Raw genomic sequence first — 20376 nt, 5'->3', positions numbered from 1 at the left:
ATCCATCTCTCAGATGTTGATTGCAATTATGCCTTAATGTCAGTAGTAATTTGAGCACATACTTAAGTAAAGTATAAAACTACATTTATTTACTAAAGTATTTGTTCTGTGGGTAACATGTTGTCAGTTATTCTGGACGAACTGTTTAGTTTACTTAAGGTATATTCCACCTGGTTACAGTTTCAAGTAGTATTTATAGACACATTTGCCCAACAGCGGTTTTAAGAAGCATTGAAGCGTGTCCAGGCAAAGACAAGTCAGGCTTTATTATTTTTCTTTTCTGAAATCTATGAGTAAGAAACTTTTTTTTTCCGTTGAAGTGGGCTGTTTATCATTATGAAGTATGTGAATGACTGATTTTTCTGTTTGCGCTTTGGCAGGTAAACAACAATGGGGGGAATTTAAATGGAAGACTGCCTGACAAAACAGAAGTTGTTTCCACAAAAACCAGGAAACATGCACACATTAGAAATAGTTTTCCTAGACCCCATCTGATGCACCAGAAGCTAGCATATGCCATAGTTCCTTGCACAAAAACCATAGATGGCCCTGTATTTATGTCATATAGGAAATGAGGTTTTATCTTAGCCAATATATTCTGGATGAATGACAGCATAAGTTGTAAATATTGAAATCTTGTGCGACCATCCTCAGTCCAAATTATTCGAAATTTGTAGGAGCATATCATAATAACACAACATTTTCTATAAGGCATAACATATACTTTGATGATTACTGCCAACTGACATCTTCACTTTTACTGCATATAATAATTTTTAGAATTTACAGAAGAGCCTATATTGTAACCTTAGCAGTTGCCAATCCAACATACTGTGAGGTTGTAGCTTACACAGCCAACTAGCTAGTTGGCCAGGTCCATTTCATGGATCTGGCATGCTACCAGCAGCACTGCAGAGCTAAGCATTGTGGCTGCCCGAGGTAGCTCTGACCATACTCAGATTGAATGCAATAGACATCAGATATGAAGAGCATCACTACAACCTTGACAAAGCCAACTAGATCTCTAATCTACTGTGGTGGTGTAAAAACTGTTTTAACATTGTGTTTCTTCAGAATACTTGTGAACTTGGTTGTCAATGGTTTGATATATTTCAAAAGTGCCAGTTCCTTGCTCTCATCGTGAGTTATTTTGATTCTGCATGTTGTACATGTTGTCTTCTTAATTTGTGGACCACTGTAACCAGTCCTCCAAAAGACCTCCCTCAGTTGGTGTGGTTTGATGCAAAATCTTTTGTGGTCAATTATAGCCTGTGTTATGTGGAAAAGATTTCTCAAAGTGGTACTGTTTTTGAATGGGTGGCGGCAACTGCAAGCATGCAGATGTAGATCTGTATGTGTGCTTTGGCCTAAGGTATATAAAGTGACCGAATATACTGTCTTGCTTCTTCCACACTCAAATATCAAAGAACTTCCCCAGCCGTTGTGGCCGAGCGGTTCTAGGCACTTCAGTCTGGAACCGCGATGCTGCTACGGTCTCAGGTTCGAATCCTACCTCGGGCATAGATGTGTGTGCTGTCCTTAGGTTAGTTAGGTTTAAGTAGTTCTAAGTCTAGGGGACTGATTACCTCAGATGTTAAGTCCCATTGTACTCAGAGCCATTTGAACCATCAAAGAACTCCCTCTACCTGCATGATGAATATTATGTCCTCATGGATAGAGTTCATGTGTCCAGGAAGTTCATCCAGTGATCCCTACCATGTGTAGACACAACAAAGATTTCATCTACATATTTATAGAGATACTCAAGTTTGAAGCATGCGGTCTCAATTACAATTTCTTCAGACTGCTCTGTGTAGAGATTTACTGTTCACAGTGCCATTGCAGATCCCTTAGCCATGATGCCCACTTACTTGCAATAAGTCCCACCACAAAGAAAGTTAGTGAGTGAGTGATGAACATCATGCCCCACTGAAGGTTTCTGTAATTCTGCCAGATATTTAGTCAGTCCATATGCCAGTGAGATGACAGCATTTGCTACCAGACTCTTGCAGAAGCCCATGCAAGTGAAGGTTTGCTGGTACCCGAGGTGGTGGTTATGTTATCCGTTTGAGTGACAGGTCTGGGTTCTTCAGAAGAGCAATAGTCTTCTTCATGTCGAACAGCACATCTTCTGTGAGTACCATGTGTGCTGGGTCCTGCAGCAACATGGAAATTTTCTACACATACTCAGAGGCACAAAATAGAACTGTCACATTGTCTTTATTTGCTGATAGTGCTGTAGTATCTTTATCTTCCCGAAGGGTGTGAAGCATTCCAAATTCTGCAGCTTTGACATTAAGTTTTAGCAATTTTAACATTGTGATAATTTTCAGGCTTCCACAGACATATTATTAATGGTCTCTTTTGACAGTATCTTGTTTTGGTGTGGTTTTCTAAGTTGGTGTAAAGTAAAGACCATCAATTTGCCATTGTGTGTATTGACGAATTACTGAAAATGTTAGTGGGGGGCACTTTGTCCTCTATATGAAGAACCTATGTGCGTTTATGAAATCATCTAATTTGACAATGGGGATATACTGGAGAGCTTCTACATAATGTCATGTATCAGAATGGCTTGAAAAGAATCACTGACATTAGTGGCACAAGATGTCTAGTTACATTCCAAATGCACTCTCACCACCACTTACTTTCCGTGTGGTAGGTTTTATTTTGGGCATGTGAACAGTGTGACAATAGCCCCCCCCCCCCCCCCCCCCCCCCCCATGTCACCAGCAGTAGCCCATCCCTGCGTGCAGCGTATTGAGGAAATTGTCATTGAGAACACAGGTCTGAAAGCCAAACACATATACAGATATGTACAAAGGTGTGCTGAAAAGTAATACTTCCAAATTTTTTATGTGAAAACTCCTAGTTTTTTAAATGAAACAAATATTATTAACTTTTTGCATCTTTATTTTTCATGTCGACAAATGTACAGCCATCTGCCACTATGGAACTTCAAATTGTAGTGTGTAATGTGCCAGTGTGTAATGTAACTATGTTTGTGCATGAGAAAGAACATGGTGTAATCAAGTTTTGATTTTGAAAAGTTTTTCCACACAAGGAGCACTCTGCGCTTCAGCATGACAATGCCAGACCATATACGAGCACTTCAACACCTTCAACAGTCATACACCTAGAGTTCACTGCCACATCCAATTCTCGTCTGTTCCCAAAACTTAAAGAACACCTTCAAGGAAATCATTTTGATAGTGATGAAGCAGTGGAAAAAGAGGCGAGGTTGTGACACTGTTGACAAAGTCGAACATTCTACAGTGACGGTGTTAACAAACTGGTCTCTCGTTGTGAGAAATATGTTCATCACCAGGGTAACAATGTTGAGAAATGACATGAAGAATAAAGATGTAGAATATTAATAAAATGTGTTTTAGTTTTCACCTAAAAAATTCGGAGGTATTACTTTTCAGCATGCCCTCATAGATGATAACTTCATTGTGTGGTCACTTGGCTGGGAGGGCTGAGATAAATTTATACACATCAGTATTATCCGTCCAAGAGGGCACTAACTTCATCATGAGAAGGGAGAAAGATAGCTGTCTCCCATCTTGCTATCTACCTACAAAAAAGAAAGAAGACATGTTAGCATACTGTGTATATATGGATCTGTATTTGTATGCTTCCACTGCTGCTACCCATTCCAGTGCAGTACAGTTTTGTGAAATCGTGACCACAGGCGAAAAGTGACCAGGGAGGTCTGCACCTCAAGAGAGGTCTCCTGATGGAATGGCTACTGCAGTACGCAAATTAAGAGAGCAATGTGAGCAACACGCACAATTGAAATAAATTAACAAGAGAACATGCAACAACTTTTCTGAAATATGAGAGACCACCGACAGCCAAATTACCAAGTATTTTGAAAAAGCAAAATTTTAAAACAATCTTGTGACCACAGAAGATTGAGACACATATTCTTAGTTCCAAGGATCCAGTAGGACTGTGCACATCTGGTGTCTGCTGCATTCAGTGTGTGTGTGGGCTGTTTAACATCGAACGCACACAATTCTGAGTTCTGCAGTGCTGTTTGGAGCTTGCTATGTACTTTTACATTGGTCAGAAAGAAAATCTGGCAGTTGTTGAGAACTGCTCAGAAGATGTCATATGTGTGATGTCAAATGTATCAGAATGTTGTACAGAGCCAGTGGGTTTTAAGAGACCATACTGAGGTTTGAGTGTGGCTCTTTCCATCCAGTCCCACTCAGCTTGTGGCACTAGGAGGGAGGGAACTGCTGTGTGGCATTGTCCAAACAAAGGTGACCTAGATACCATTTCAACACTTTCTCAGATAATGATGAGAGTGACATTAATTGAAATTTCCTGTGATTTCCATGAATTCACCCAGCTGGAAACCCAAGAACTTTACGTTAGTTCAGCTCATTCCAAAAGGTGACAAGAGTATTTGAGTTTGTGTTAGTCTAGGAGTTCATGCCACTTGTTGGTTGATTTAGCTAGTAGTTGATAATACTGTTTAGGGTGATACTGAACAAGTTGTCCTATTGCTTCCTATCTTGGGATTCTGTATACCACTTCAGTCTCTTGCTCTCTCTCTGCTCCTCCTTTTTTTTTGTGGATGTCACAAGACATCCATTCAAGTTGGTCATTGATCCCTTTACTCATTTTTTTTATTACAGAGGCCGAGCAGCCCTCTTACCGAACACGCTGAGCTACCGTGCCGGCTTGCTCTTGACATGAAATTTTTGTTTCAATGTGTCTATTTGTTAGAGCTTGTTGAGTATCTGGATTATAGAGTATATGTTTGTTTTTGTATTCTGGTGATGTGTTTCATGACCCTTTCGCTGTTATTTCCATTGATAAACTAATGTACTTACCCTGCATGCTTTCTCAGATGTTCTGTGTTATTTATGAGCTGACTTTTGTATAATGGTGCATAGTCTGAATGAATATGCTGTTCATGTGTTAGCACTATCATCCCACCTACCAATCTCACTATTGCTGTGTGAATGTCATCAAAGCTATGTGCATATAAGGACAGGTAGTTTGGCAGAATGTTGCTATTCAAAATATGAATACTCTCTATGAGCTTTCTGGAGGTGTTGTTTATTGGGATCCATGATCCCCAAGTAGTCCAAGGTCCTCTAAATTTCATGACTGCTGTTATAATGTCTGTACTGTGATTTTCAGTTTTTCATCGTCCGGTGCCATTAAAATTGCAAAGTTTGTGATGTTTTGTAAGTCATTGTTTATTTGCATGATGATCTTGTGTTGTATTCAGAGGTATAACTCCCTCCTATATGTAATTCGTGATTTGACTGTTTCAAGCAGCATCTTCTCAGATCCAGCAGTGCCGATTTTCATATTGAATTCCTTAGTACAATAGCACCTTACCTTCTGTTGTGTGACTTTGAGAAAGATACTGCTTGCTAAATTGCACATTTATCTTGATTTAGTAGTACCATTGCAAAATAAATCCATTCAGATCATTGGCCCATTTCATGTATACACTCGTGGTTTGCCAGCCTTGATGGGGGGGCATCAGGGCCAATGTTGAATGTGATCCAGCCAAAATGCCTAGAGATCATTACTGAGTGTGAACAGGAGATGTTAGATGATGTTCTTGTGTAACAATATCTGATTTGAATGACCTGATGGGAGGCTTTCTGCAATCCTTTTCACCAGGAACAACTTGTATTTTGCAGCTGCAGCAACAGCTCCTGAGGTGCCCTGGCAATCCCCAGGCTGCATCTTTCTTTCTGAATCTTCTTTTATTACCTCTCTAAGTTTTAGTGGGTTTGAATTTTATACTCATTAACATGTTTGCTAAGGCTGCCCATAACATGTGGAACAGAAATCGTAAGCCACCTGTAACCTGGAAAACACTTTGAGCATCCACCTTCTCCTCCATTGAGACTTGCAATCTTCTGCTGGTGTTGGAACTGTTAATCAACATGTAGTAGTAGTAGTAGTAGTAGTAGTAGCAGTTGTTGTTGTTGTTGTTGTTGTTGTCGTCATTGTTGTTGAACTATGCAGTTGCAGTGGTAAGTGTGACACAGTCTCAAAGGACACCTGAAGACCCTAATCTTGCCTGGTAGCATTAATTAAGTAATTAATTACTACTCTCTATCAGTGTCATGTGTAAACATGGTTTTTCTCTGTTGTGTGTTTATTGGTATATTCATTTTTTAAAATTTTCCGTTAGTGTATTTCACTGAATTAAGCAGTTATGTCTACTGCTTATGAGAGTAGGTCTTTGTTTCATTTGTGTATGTATTTTAATGATTTGTATGTAAACAAAATGAACTGTATCACCTTTTGTGCATCATGTGTGTTTATAATTCAATTTTAGAACCCCACAGCATATGTACTGAGCAAAAGAGTCTCTGATGAATGTACATGAATAAATTAAGGACAATATGTCTTACTAGTAAATAAAATAATATGTACAATTAAGTGTAATTCATGTAAGAAAATATTTTGTACAATCCAGTGAGGAAAAAGTCAAGTGGTTTGGGAGTTGTAGGCTATTTAAAGAGCCATAAATAATTAAAAGTGCTAGTTGTGTATTGTGTAGGCATGATGTAGTTCTGTTATGCATCTACACTCCTGGAAATGGAAAAAAGAACACATTGACACCGGTGTGTCAGACCCACCATACTTGCTCCGGACACTGCGAGAGGGCTGTACAAGCAATGGTCACACGCACGGCACAGCGGACACACCAGGAACCGCAGTGTTGGCCGTCGAATGGCACTAGCTGCGCAGCATTTGTGCACCGCCGCCGTCAGTGTCAGCCAGTTTGCCGTGGCATACGGAGCTCCATCGCAGTCTTTAACACTGGTAGCATGCCGCGACAGCGTGGACGTGAACCGTATGTGCAGTTGACGGACTTTGAGCGAGGGCGTATAGTGGGCATGCGGGAGGCCGGGTGGACGTACCGCCGAATTGCTCAACACGTGGGGCGTGAGGTCTCCACAGTACATCGATGTTGTCGCCAGTGGTCGACGGAAGGTGCACGTGCCCGTCGACCTGGGACCGGACCGCAGCGACGCACGGATGCACGCCAAGACCGTAGGATCCTACGCAGTGCCGTAGGGGACCGCACCGCTACTTCCCAGCAAATTAGGGACACTGTTGCTCCTGGGGTATCGACGAGGACCATTCGCAACCGTCTCCATGAAGCTGTTCTACGGTCCCGCACACCGTTAGGCCGTCTTCCGCTCACGCCCCAACATCGTGCAGCCCGCCTCCAGTGGTGTCGCGACAGGCGTGAATGGAGGGACGAATGGAGACGTGTCGTCTTCAGCGATGAGAGTCGCTTCTGCCTTGGTGCCAATGATGGTCGTATGCGTGTTTGGCGCCATGCAGGTGAGCGCCACAATCAGGACTGCATACGACCGAGGCACACAGGGCCAACACCCGGCATCATGGTGTGGGGAGCGATCTCCTACACTGACCGTACACCACTGGTGATCGTCGAGGGGACACTGAATAGTGCACGGTACATCCAAACCGTCATCGAACCCATCGTTCTACCATTCCTAGACCGGCAAGGGAACTTGCTGTTCCAACAGGACAATGCACGTCCGCATGTATCCCGTGCCACCCAACGTGCTCTAGAAGGTGTAAGTCAACTACCCTGGCCAGCAAGATCTCCGGATCTGTCCCCCATTGAGCATGTTTGGGACTGGATGAAGCGTCGTCTCACGCGGTCTGCACGTCCAGCACGAACGCTGGTCCAACTGAGGCGCCAGGTGGAAATGGCATGGCAAGCCGTTCCACAGGACTACATCCAGCATCTCTACGATCGTCTCCATGGGAGAATAGCAGCCTGCATTGCTGCGAAAGGTGGATATACACTGTACTAGTGCCGACATTGTGCATGCTCTGTTGCCTGTGTCTATGTGCCTGTGGTTCTGTCAGTGTGATCATGTGATGTATCTGACCCCAGGAATGTGTCAATAAAGTTTCCCCTTCCTGGGACAATGAATTCACGGTGTTCTTATTTCAATTTCCAGGAGTGTATATTGCTTAAAATGTGCATTGTGGAATATGAGCCTGTGTAATGTTTTAGGTTCCCTTGACCGGAGACTTATTGTTTGGCAGTTGCCTCAGGGCCTGGTAATGCAGTCTTATGTTACTGAATCATTTATAACAGAAAGGATTTGCAAACAGAAGAAGAAGGTATGTTACATTATATATACATACATTTGGTATATTGCTGCCATAAGTACTTATGTCATATTAATCAATATGTTTGGAAAATACTGCTTTACCACATGCAATAACATGTGCTTGGTTAATATCTAATAGTAGTAGTAGTGGGAGCAATAATCTTGAGTGGAATTGTGGTTGCTTACAGAGGAAGAACAACAGTTTCAGAAACTTTTACTGACAGTGATGGTCATTCTGGTTGTAGAAGTAAAAAGTAATGTGCTAGTAAGTCAAATTATGGCAAAAGCAACAGCCATGTCGTATTCAAGAACAAGGTGAAAAGTTCTCATCCTAGATGAGTTTTATACTGCTGAAATTTTGTTATGTTACTACATGTCATACCATTAATCATGTTTCAATTTAGTCTGTACCATAGTTTGGTGTATAAGACCTTTTAAAGTAGTTTCATTGAGTAGATGAACTGGAATTAAGCACCATCACAAACTTGTTTGCTTTAGTTTGAAATGTCATCAAAAATTGGTGAAAGCTTATGAGAAGTCTTTTACTTCATTTTCGACAATGAAGAAAAAGGTAGCTGATTTCAAATGTGACTGTACATTTCCATAAGATAATCGACACGAAGAACACTGTAAGATTGCAAGCATAGATGAAACCACTGTGGTAGTGCATAGTATGGTATTGAATGAACAGTAATTAAAGATGAAACAGCTGACACTATAAGTGTATTAAAAGAAACACTACAAACATGCTGTATTATCAATGATAAATCTTTACACAAGATCAGTGTTAGATTTTTTTGAACGCTGACCAAAAGTAAACATGAAAAGTCAGTGTTACAGACTGTTTAAAAAAAGTCCAGCTTATTTTGTGTAGCAGTTGGAATGTATGGGTGGGACATTGATCCACCACTGCAGCAATCAGAGTAGACAGTAGAAGCTGTAGACCTCCACAAGAATAGGTGAAATCGATTTCATCTGCTCTAAAGGTAATTGCTAGTGTTTCCTGGGATGCTAATGGCATTATTCGTATTGTTTACCATGGTAACCCACAGGGCTACCACATAGACTTCGGCCACCAGCCAACATTGGACGTCATCGTATGACTGGAACATAAGGCGTGACAGTCACTCCACGTCCACTAATACAAAGAGTGGCCGCAAATGGGAGACAACGTCGATGAGCAACTGCACAAAATGGGTGTGTAGGTGCCTCCCAGCTCCACCTGCAACATGCCATCTATGTATGCAATCGTTGCCCGACTATTGCCCTCAATCTACTCTCGCTCACTGTACTATTTACTGCATTAGCTAGAACTCTACTGTAACTTTCTTGCCATGTGGCTATGCCATACATTGCATCCATTGTGAACTATTGTTCTGTGAAATCATGAAATATACTTGTTCTGAAGGTGCTGTCTCCTGCTTTTTGTATTTTATTTCTTTATGTGTATCAATATAATTGGTGGTGATCATGGGCATTTTTCATGTCCATTATGTAACTATAGACTCAGCGCAAGAGGCTACCTTACCGGGTGTGATGCTGGAAGACATGTCACCAAAGTTTCTGCAGTGGCAGTTAGAGACAGAAATGTCAGAAAGTCTTGTGTGTTCATGTTGCTCTCCCAGCTGTTGGCTACAAATCTGCCACCTTTCCCACCTTACGATGAGATGGTACAAGAGTGGAAAGTATTCAAGAAGAGGTTCCAGCAGTGCTTTGCTGCATGTTGGGTAACAGATCCAGCTATGGTAAAATCACTTATCCTGTCATGTATCTCACCCAGCACATATCAACTTTTGCGCAAACTGGCCGCTCTCGTGGATCCGGCACACTTGACCTTTGACAAAATAGGTGCTCCATTACCTACCTACTTTCACTGACACTGCCATGTCTTTGCATCCTGTGTGGAAGCTTATCAGTGTCATAAACAGCCAGACCGGTTGTACTGAGCAGGGGTGACTAAACTGAAGGGACTCAGATGGAAATGTCATTCTGTGATTCCGGTAAATAAGGAATCATATGCAGAGGGGATGATTAGGGACTCAGCCATTCTGGCAGCACCGATAAGGAGGAACCCCAGAAAGCTCTACAATTTGTGGTTACTACTTTGGAGCACATGTTAAAATGGGCCCAATCCTTCAAAGTTTCCCAGGCTGCAGACCGTCAATTAGAATTGTGGGATGAGGTGGCAGCCTTTGTATCAGACCCGGGAGAGGGATCCAACTTTGCTGTCACAGCAAATGCGGCAACAGTAGAGCACAAAGACAACCACACTTCAGCTACATCTCACGAACAAGGAAAGAAGTCTCGGCCCTCTGACTGGTGCTCGTTTCTGTAGTGCCAGGTCTTTTTTTTGAATGCATGTCACAGATGATTTCCCAGACAAGTGGGCAAAGTGCGAGATGTGCCAGAAGGAAGGACATCTCAAGTCTGTCTGTCATGCTCTGGACAAAAAACACTACCCTCAACAGGACTTAATCAACATTAATGTGCTTTTGTGGAGTCTCGCACCACAGCGGTTCCACCTAAGGAACTGAGCATCATGCTCACTTTGTGCAATATACAGGTTCAGCTACAGGCTGACACCAGTGAATCTGTTAAACTCTCAGACTTTCTCCAGATGGAAGAATTGCCCCTTCTATCCACAGGTCACTGCTTGGTGTCATATAACAAACACATTTCACTCAAAGGAGAACTCGCAGTCACAGCAACATACAAAAATGTCACAAGACATCTCACTTTCCTGGTGGTACACAGCCCGGATACAGAGTATCTGGCCTTTATACTTTTTCTGCTTTTCGTATTTGTCACCCATAACTTTGTCCATGTGGTCTCAGAACAAGTACCATTTTGGGAATTGGAAACTCTCAGTTAGGAGTACCCTGACATTTTTTGTGGTGGTCTATAAAAAGCAAAGAACTTTATGGCCCCCTCACTTCCTCTGTGACCCTTGCACTGTAGTATACTGTCAACAATGAGCTAGCTAGATTGACAGCCTTGAATGTCATTGAACTCATCTCAGCAAGTGAGTGGGCAACAAACCTTGTATTATTGTGAAGAAACCATCAGGAAAACTGCGCCTGGGTTGAGACTTTAATCTTATGGTCAATTCCCAGTCAAATATTAATAATTATTCCTTTCCAAAATGAGACAAGCTTTTCTCTGCTCTTTCTCTGCTCTTTTGGGAGGCCAGTATTTTTTGAAGGTCAGTTTCTTCAAAGCTTGCTCACAACTACATCTGGATGAGGAATCACAAAAAGTACTGGTAGTACAAATGCTGCACTGATTATATCAGCCGGCCGGTGTGGCCGGGCGGTTCTAGGTGCTTCAGTCTGGAACCGCGCGACCGCTATGGTCGCAGGTTCGAATCCTGCCTCAGGCAAGGATGTGTGTGATGTCCTTAGGTTAGTTAGGTTTAAGTAGTTCTAAGTTGTAGGGGACTGATGATCTCAGATGTTAAGTCCCATAGTGCTCAAAGCCATTTGAACCATTTGACTATATCATTTCAGATGCTTAGTTTTCTGGGTGATCAGTCCCCAGCAATCTTTGAAAGGTTGAGTAACTGCTGCAGGGTGTGTTCCAGGGTGCATAAATTATCAAGACAACATTGTGGTGATGGAGCCCACAATGGAAGAATACTTACGGTGGCTGTTCCACACCTTCTAGACTGCAGGTCTCAAATGCAATCTCAAAAAATCTTCCTGTGTTTTCTTCACTCAGTGATGGAATACCTAGTACACATCTCTCACAAAGGTATTCAGCCGCCATTGCACTTCCTTGCCCCACCTTGGGAAAAGTGCCCACTGACTCCAGTACTGGGCACTCTCTCTCAGCATGTGCAATTACAAAGTTTACTTCCACAATACCACTCAATACACCAACATGGACACCATGTCCCGTCTCCAATGGACCCCAACCCAGAGTTCAACCAAGATGAGAGTTTGTGCTTCCAGCTGGACGAAGGCACTTGACAGGCAAGGCCATTTTTCACATTATGGGGATCCATGTGGCTGCGACCATGGTCAAGTACACCATCTTACAACAGATATGGGGGTACATAGAAAAGCACTGGCCAGACCACATTCCCAGTTTGGACTCCAGCCCATTGTGGCATTACTTTCCTCTCCACCACTGGCTAATCCTGCCATCAGTGTGAACAACAACAAGCGGCTCCACACCAAACGTTCTCACCCTGGCCAACGCCTCACACCCGTAGGAGGGCGTTCGTGTCAACTTTTCCAACTTTCCTTACGTGCTCCACGAGTATGGAGGCTACAGTTGCAGCCCTTAGCAGAATTTTTGCTGTTGAACGACTTCCACTCACACTGGTGTTTGTCAGTGAACCACAGTTTCTGTCCCAGGTTTTTGCTGAGAAATGGCATTCAGCACCTGCTGTGTCTGCCTTTCCACCCTGAATCAAGTGCTGAGGCCGAAATACTCATGTGAACATAACACAGATGAAGTAATAAGTGACCAACCCGCCTGCAGATGATGCGTTAATGCTTTTTCCAGTTCCTACAGGTTGACACTGATTGGGGAGAAGAGTCCAGTACAATTCCTCTCTGGCCATCAGCCCTACATGCACCTCCATCTTACGTTGCCAATGCCTGTGAGGCCATGTGTGCTACTGTCTCCATGCTTCTGGCTGGGCACCCGCATGTGGGCATGGGACTTTGGATGCCAGGACAATTGGATTCCAGCTGCCATACAGCAGCAGTGGGGCTGCTACATGTTCAGTCTGGCTGTGGGGGACCAGACATTGACATGCCATCTAAGTCAGCTCTGCCTGGAGCAGGGGACTGGCCACTGCCACCCCCAGGCCCTCTGGCGGACACACGGGGCAGCGACACCCCCTTTCGTTTCATTTCTGCTGGACCCTCTGCTATCTCCCCTCATGCTCTCGAGCTGTTCCTGTCATTGGTTCTCAGCCCTTTTCACCAGTCCTGGGCACACCCTGATCTCCCTCTGTTAGGCCACCTGAGACAAACTGGATGTTGGAAGAAAATCGGGCTGTATTACTATCACCACCCCAACCACTCCAGCTCCTTCCCATTCCAGTACCCAATGTGGACATACTCTGGCCTCCGCAACCAGTATCAGAGTCACCAAGACTCTGAATGCACCACAGGCCAGGGATCATCTGGCCATATGCTCACATCTGTATTGACTGGGGCCCAATAAAACTAAAGGGACCATCTGATGCTTCCAGTGACATCAGCCTGCTTTGGAGCACTGCCTGAGTGCCCAGCTGGGCATGAGCAACTTGCCGAGGTGCAGCTTGCCATTTCCTCGTGGAAGAGATGTGGTAACCCACTGGGCTACCACCTACACATAGGGCACCAGCTAGCATATCCAACATCAGCCATCATCACATGACTAGCACGTATGACCCGATAATCACTCTGTGTCCAACAGTGTGAAATATGGCCACCCTGACTGAGCGACCGTGCACAGCAGCTGTGCACTTGCAACATGCTGTCTATGTATGCAGTTGCCACCCGTCGATTGGCCTCAGTCTTCTCTTGCTCATTGTACTATTTACTATGGTAACTAGAACTGTACTGTCCCTGTGTTGCCATGTGGCCGTACCATACATTATTTCGTTTGTGAACTATTGTCATGTGAGATTGTTAAATATACTTGTTCTGGAGCTGCTGTCTGGTGTGTTTATTATGTTGTGAGTTACAATAGTTACATTGAAAATGGCACAACACTAACAGGTAGATACTGCACAAGCCTTCTTGACCAAGTGGATGAAAAAATATATGTGAGAAGAGGCCTGTGCTCGGGGGGGAGGGGGACTTCTTTGACTTCTCAATCAGTCCTGATGTTGCAAATATACACAGGGCACAGCACCAGTAGGGAGTGTCCACTGGAATGGACTGCATGCATTTGCAGCCTCAGGACTGATTAAAAACGCCAAAGAAGTGACACTTCAGTGGGCAGCTGCACCACATGGTTAAGAATGACTTGTGGAAAATCCACCACCAACCCACCCCCTGAAATATGTTTGGGTCCAATAAAAATGTTATGTATCTTCAGACTTTCCAGTATTGCACTTTAGAGATTGAGTGTACATGCTAGAAGAAGCTGGATGAAATGCATAGAGTTAAAAGGAGAGAACATAACATGTAAGTGAATTAAAAACATAGTCTTTCATTACCAGGCTGAGAAATTTTCACCTTGCCATCCTATATAGGAGTGAATGCGTATCTTTATTGATCCTTGGATATATGACAATTTCTTGAATTTATATTGTGTAGACATCTGCCTTTCAACACATTCATTTCAGGACAGGTTTTGATCACACACATTTCGTCCTATTTTTAAACTCCCTCATACTGTACACAATTTTTGTTTCTGTATGTGGAAGTATATTACAAATATTATTTTTTTTAATATAAACAGTGACAGCAATACAATAGCATTTGATACATTTGAGCCTTTCATTTAATGTTATTTTTGATCATTAATTATCTCTTTGTTCAGCTGCTGAACTGGGGTGTTGAAGATGTACAGGAATGGCTACGTGAAGTGAGGTTTGTGGATGTCGTAGAACAAGTGGCTGCAAATTGTCTGACAGGTCAACAGCTTGTGACACTACCATCTGAAGAAATTTTGGACCTTCTTGAGATAAGTTAGTGTTTAGATTTCCATTGTAATAATGTATACATATGAGTGGAATAAGTGAAGTAGTCTAGTTTCTTTTAGGAAAGTTAATCCCGCCATATTACATTTTTAGAGGAATGTAACTTTTTAGATTCACATGTCCATAGTAAAGTGAATAACTGTAGCACAGTAAATTGATAGTAAGAAATAAATAAATAAAAATAAAACTTGTTTTGAAAATTGTATTAAGACTTTTTTTAAATTTTTATAGATGGTAATGGCTCATTACTGATATATACACTCATGCTCATAAATGAAGGATAATTGCAGAATGCAGTGCCACACAACGTGGCACTACATAAAACTGGCGCTAATAGCTTAGGCACATAGGGAACACACACGACTCAGATCTGTAAGTCCACGGTATTATTTGGTGAAGACTGCCAGTCTCGCTAGCGGGATGAAAGCAGAGCTCACCATCTGCAGCATCGTCGACAGGACTGACTGCGGACCTTTGGTACAGAGCCGAGTGGAGGGTCTGAATCAGAGGCTGAGACGGTTCTGCGACCGTGTGGGCTGCAGATTCCTCGACTTGCGCCATAGGGTGGTGGGGTTTCGGGTTCCGCTGGATAGGTCAGGAGTCCACTACACGCAACAAGCGGCTACACGGGTAGCAGGGGTTGTGTGGCGTGGGCTGGGCGGTTTTTTAGGTTAGATGGCCTTGGGCAAGTACAGAAAGGGCAACAGCCTCAACGGGTGTGGGGCAAAGTCAGGACATGCGGGGACCAAGCAGCAATCGGTATTGTAATTGTCAACTGTCGAGGCTGCGTTGGTAAAGTACCGGAACTTCAAGCGCTGATAGAAAGCACCGAAGCTGAAATCGTTATAGGTACAGAAAGCTGGCTTAAGCCAGAGATAAATTCTGCCGAAATTTTTACAAAGGTACAGACGGTGTTTAGAAAGGATAGATTGCATGCAACCAGTGGTGGAGTGTTCGTCGCTGTTAGTAGTAGTTTATCCTGTAGTGAAGTAGAAGTGGATAGTTCCTGTGAATTATTATGGGTGGAGGTTACACTAAACAACCGAACTAGGTTAATAATTGGCTCCTTTTACCGACCTCCCGACTCAGCAGCATTAGTGGCAGAACAACTGAGAGAAAATTTGGAATACATTTCACATAAATTTTCTCAGCGTGTTATAGTCTTAGGTGGAGATTTCAATTTACCAGATATAGACTGGGACACTCAGATGTTTAGGACTGGTGGTAGGGACAGAGCATCGAGTGACATTATACTGAGTGCACTATCCGAAAATTACCTCGAGCAATTAAACAGAGAACCGACTCGTGGAGATAACATCTTGGACCTACTGATGACAAACAGACCCGAACTTTTCGACTCTGTATGTACAGAACAGGGAATCAGTGATCATAAGGCCGTTGCAGCATCCCTGAATATGGAAGTTAATAGGAATATAAAAAAAGGGAGGAAGGTTTATCTGTTTAGCAAGAGTAATAGAAGGCAGATTTCAGACTACCTAACAGATCAAAACGAAAATTTCTGTTCCGACACTGACAATGTTGAGTGTTTATGGAAAAAGTTCAAGGCAATCGTAAAATGCGTTTTAGACAGGTACGTGCCGAGTAAAACTGTGAGGGACGGGAAAAACCCACCGTGGTACAACAACAAAGTTAGGAAACTACTGCGAAAGCAAAGAGAGCTCCACTCCAAGTTTAAACGCAGCCAAAACCTCTCAGACAAACAGAAGCTAAACGATGTCAAAGTTAGCGTAAGGAGGGCTATGCGTGAAGCGTTCACTGAATTCGAAAGTAAAATTCTATGTACCGACTTGACAGAAAATCCTAGGAAGTTCTGGTCTTACGTTAAATCAGTAAGTGGCTCGAAACAGCATATCCAGACACTACGGGATGATGATGGCATTGAAACAGAGGATGACACGCGTAAAGCTGAAATACTAAACACCTTTTTCCAAAGCTGTTTCACAGAGGAAGACCGCACTGCAGTTCCTTCTCTAAATCCTCGCACAAACGAAAAAATGGCTGACATCGAAATAAGTGTCCAAGGAATAGAAAAGCAACTGGAATCACTCAATAGAGGAAAGTCCACTGGACCTGACGGGATACCAATTCGATTCTACACAGAGTACGCGAAAGAACTTGCCCCCCTTCTAACAGCCGTGTACCGCAAGTCTCTAGAGGAACGGAGGGTTCCAAATGATTGGAAAAGAGCACAGATAGTCCCAGTCTTCAAGAAGGGTCGTCGAGCAGATGCGCAAAACTATAGACCTATATCTCTTACGTCGATCTCTTGTAGAATTTAGAACATGTTTTTTGCTCGCGTATCATGTCATTTCTGGAAACCCAGAATCTACTATGTAGGAATCAACATGGATTCCGGAAACAGCGATCGTGTGAGACCCAACTCGCCTTATTTGTTCATGAGACCCAGAAAATATTAGATACAGGCTCCCAGGTAGATGCTATTTTTCTTGACTTCCGGAAGGCGTTCGATACAGTTCCGCACTGTCGCCTGATAAACAAAGTAAGAGCCTACGGAATATCAGACCAGCTGTGTGGCTGGATTGAAGAGTTTTTAGCAAACAGAACACAGCATGTTGTTATCAATGGAGAGACGTCTACAGACGTTAAAGTAACCTCTGGCGTGCCACAGGGGAGTGTTATGGGACCATTGCTTTTCACAATATATATAAATGACTTAGTAGATAGTGTCGGAAGTTCCATGCGGCTTTTCGCGGATGATGCTGTAGTATACAGAGAAGTTGCTGCATTAGAAAATTGTAGCGAAATACAGGAAGATCTGCAGCAGATAGGCACTTGGTGCAGGGAGTGGCAACTGACCCTTAACATAGACAAATGTAATGTATTGTGAATACATAGAAAGAAGGATCCTTTATTGTATGATTATATGATAGCGGAACAAACACTGGTAGCAGTTACTTCTGTAAAATATCTGGGAGTATGCGTACGGAATGATTTGAAGTGGAATGATCATATAAAATTAATTGTTGGTAAGGCGGGTACCAGGTTGAGATTCATTGGGAGAGTGCTTAGAAAATGTAGTCCATCAACAAAGGAGGTGGCTTACAAAACACTCGTTCGACCTATACTTGAGTATTGCTCATCAGTGTGGGATCCGTACCAGGTCGGGTTGACGGAGGAGATAGAAAAGATCCAAAGAAGAGCGGCGCGTTTCGTCACCGGGTTATTTGGTAACCGTGATAGCGTTATGGAGATGTTTAATAAACTCAAGTGGCAGACTCTGCAAGAGAGGCGCTCTGCATCGCGGTGTAGCTTGCTGTCCAGGTTTCGAGAGGGTGCGTTTCTGGATGAGGTATCGAATATATTGCTTCCCCCTACTCATACCTCCCGAGGAGATCACGAATGTAAAATTAGAGAGATTAGAGCGCGCACGGAGGCTTTCAGACAGTCGTTCTTCCCGCGAACCATACGCGACTGGAACAGGAAAGGGAGGTAATGACAGTGGCACGTAAAGTGCCCTCCGCCACACACCGTTGGGTGGCTTGCGGATTATCAATGTAGATGTAGATGTAGATGTATTGGTGATAAGTTGACAAAACCAGCCCAAAACACGCGTGCTACTAAACACCACTGTTTCTTGCATGTGTACCCTGACATCAATATGGGATATGATCACCATGCACACGTACACAGGCCGCACAACGGGTTGGGATACTCTGGATCAGGTGGTTGAGCAGCTGCTGCGGTATAGCCTCCCATTCTTGCACCAGTGCCTGTTGGAGCTCTTAAGTGTCGTAGAGGTTTGAAGATGTGCAGCAATACGTCGACCGAGAGCATCCCAGACATGCTCGGTGGGGTTTAGGTCTGGAGAACAGGCAGGCCACTCCATTCGCCTGATATCTTCTGTTTCAAGGTACTCCTCCACGATGGCAGCTTGGTGGGGCCGTGTGTTTTCATCCATCAGGAGGAAAGTGGGACCCGGTGCACCCCTGAAAAGGCAGACATACTGGTGCAAAATGACATCCCGATACACCTGATCTGCTACAGTTCCTCTGTCAAAGATATGTAGGGGTGTACATGCACCAATCATAATCCCACCCCACACCATCAAACCACGACCCCCGTACCGGTCCCTTTCAAGGACATTAAGGGGTTGGTATCTGGTTCCTGGTTCACACCAGATGAAAACCCAGCGAGAATCACTGTTCAGACTATTCCTGGACTTTTCCATGAACATAACCTGGGACCATTGTTCCAATGACCAAGTACTGTGTTCTTGACACCAGGCTTTACAGGCTCTCCTGTGACCAGGGGTCAGTGAAATGCACCTTACAGGTCTCGGGCGAAAAAACCATGTCTGTTCAGTCATCTGTTGACTGTGTGTATGGAGACAGCTGTTCCAATGGCTGCGGTAAGGTCCCAAGCGAGGCTACCTGGAGTACTCTATAGCCATATGTGGGCACTTACGGTGAGATATCGGTCTTCTTGTGGTGTTGTACACTGTGGACGTCCCGTACTGTAGCGCCTGGACACGTTTCCTGTCTGCTGGAATCATTACCATAATCTTGAGATCACACTTTGTGGCACACGTAGGGCCTGTGCTATGACCTGCTGTGTTTGACCAGCCTCCAGTTGTCCTAGTATTCTATTCCTCATAATATCATCAATATGTGTTCTTTGAGCCATTTTCAACACACAGTCACCATTAGCACGTCTGAAAATGTCTGCACACTTACTCACTCCGCCATGCTCTGACATTCACCAACACACCTCTGTGGATGTGGACTGCTGCCAGCACCACCGTGCGACGACCGCAGGTCAAATGCACCGCATGGCCATACCCCAAGGTGATTTAAACCTGCAAACTGCTCACCAGAGCATTGTTTCACCATGTATCAGCATTATCCTTAATTTATGAGTATGAGTGTACATTGCATATTATTTGTTGAGCTTAGTTGTAATAAGAAAAGTTGCTCCATTTAATACTCTCTTGGGCTTTTTTGATAACAGAACATGCTCACCAGAGCATTACTTCACCATGTATCAGCATTACCCTTAATTTATGAGTATGAGTGTACATTGCATGTTATTTGTTGAGCTTAGTTGTAATAAGAAAAGTTGCTGCATTTAATACTCTCTTGGCCTTTTTTGATAACAGAACATGCTCACCAGAACATTGCTTCACCATGTATCAGCATTATCCTTAATTTATGAGTATGAGTGTACATTGCATGTTATTTGTTGAGCTTAGTTGTAATAAGAAAAGTTGCTGCATTTAATACTCTCTTGGCCTTTTTTTATAACAGAACATGCTCACCAGAGCATTGCTTCACCATGTATCAGCATTATCCTTAATTTATGAGTATGAGTGTACATTGCATGTTATTTGTTGAGCTTAGTTGTAATAAGAAAGGTTGCTGCATTTAATACTCTCTTGGCCTTTTTTGATAACAGAACATAATTTTACTTACGAGGGTTGTTTTTTTAAGTAAGGGCCATTTTTATTTTTAAAAAAAGATACAAATACTTTTGTAAAAAAACTTTTATTTTCTGATTCTACACACTTTTACCTATTTTTCTACATAGTTGCCTTGTTTATTTAAG

The 20376-nt window shown here is 43.2% G+C and overlaps 1 protein-coding gene across 1 annotated transcript in view; it reads left to right on the top strand.

Annotated features, from left to right (window-relative positions):
* LOC124556798 (WD repeat, SAM and U-box domain-containing protein 1-like) overlaps positions 1-20376 on the top strand; it is a 221486-nt gene that overhangs the window by 187615 nt on the left and 13495 nt on the right. Inside the window, exons 15-16 of the mRNA XM_047130813.1 lie at positions 8048-8157; positions 14634-14781. Of these exons, the coding sequence (XP_046986769.1) occupies positions 8048-8157; positions 14634-14781 (258 nt within the window). The remainder of the gene's footprint in view (positions 1-8047; positions 8158-14633; positions 14782-20376) is intronic.

Source organism: Schistocerca americana, chromosome X (assembly GCF_021461395.2).
Source record: "Schistocerca americana isolate TAMUIC-IGC-003095 chromosome X, iqSchAmer2.1, whole genome shotgun sequence".
Taxonomy (NCBI): Eukaryota; Metazoa; Arthropoda; class Insecta; order Orthoptera; family Acrididae; genus Schistocerca; species Schistocerca americana.
The sequence above is the reverse complement of the archived record's forward strand: the minus strand, read 5'-3'. Positions and strand labels throughout refer to the sequence as shown.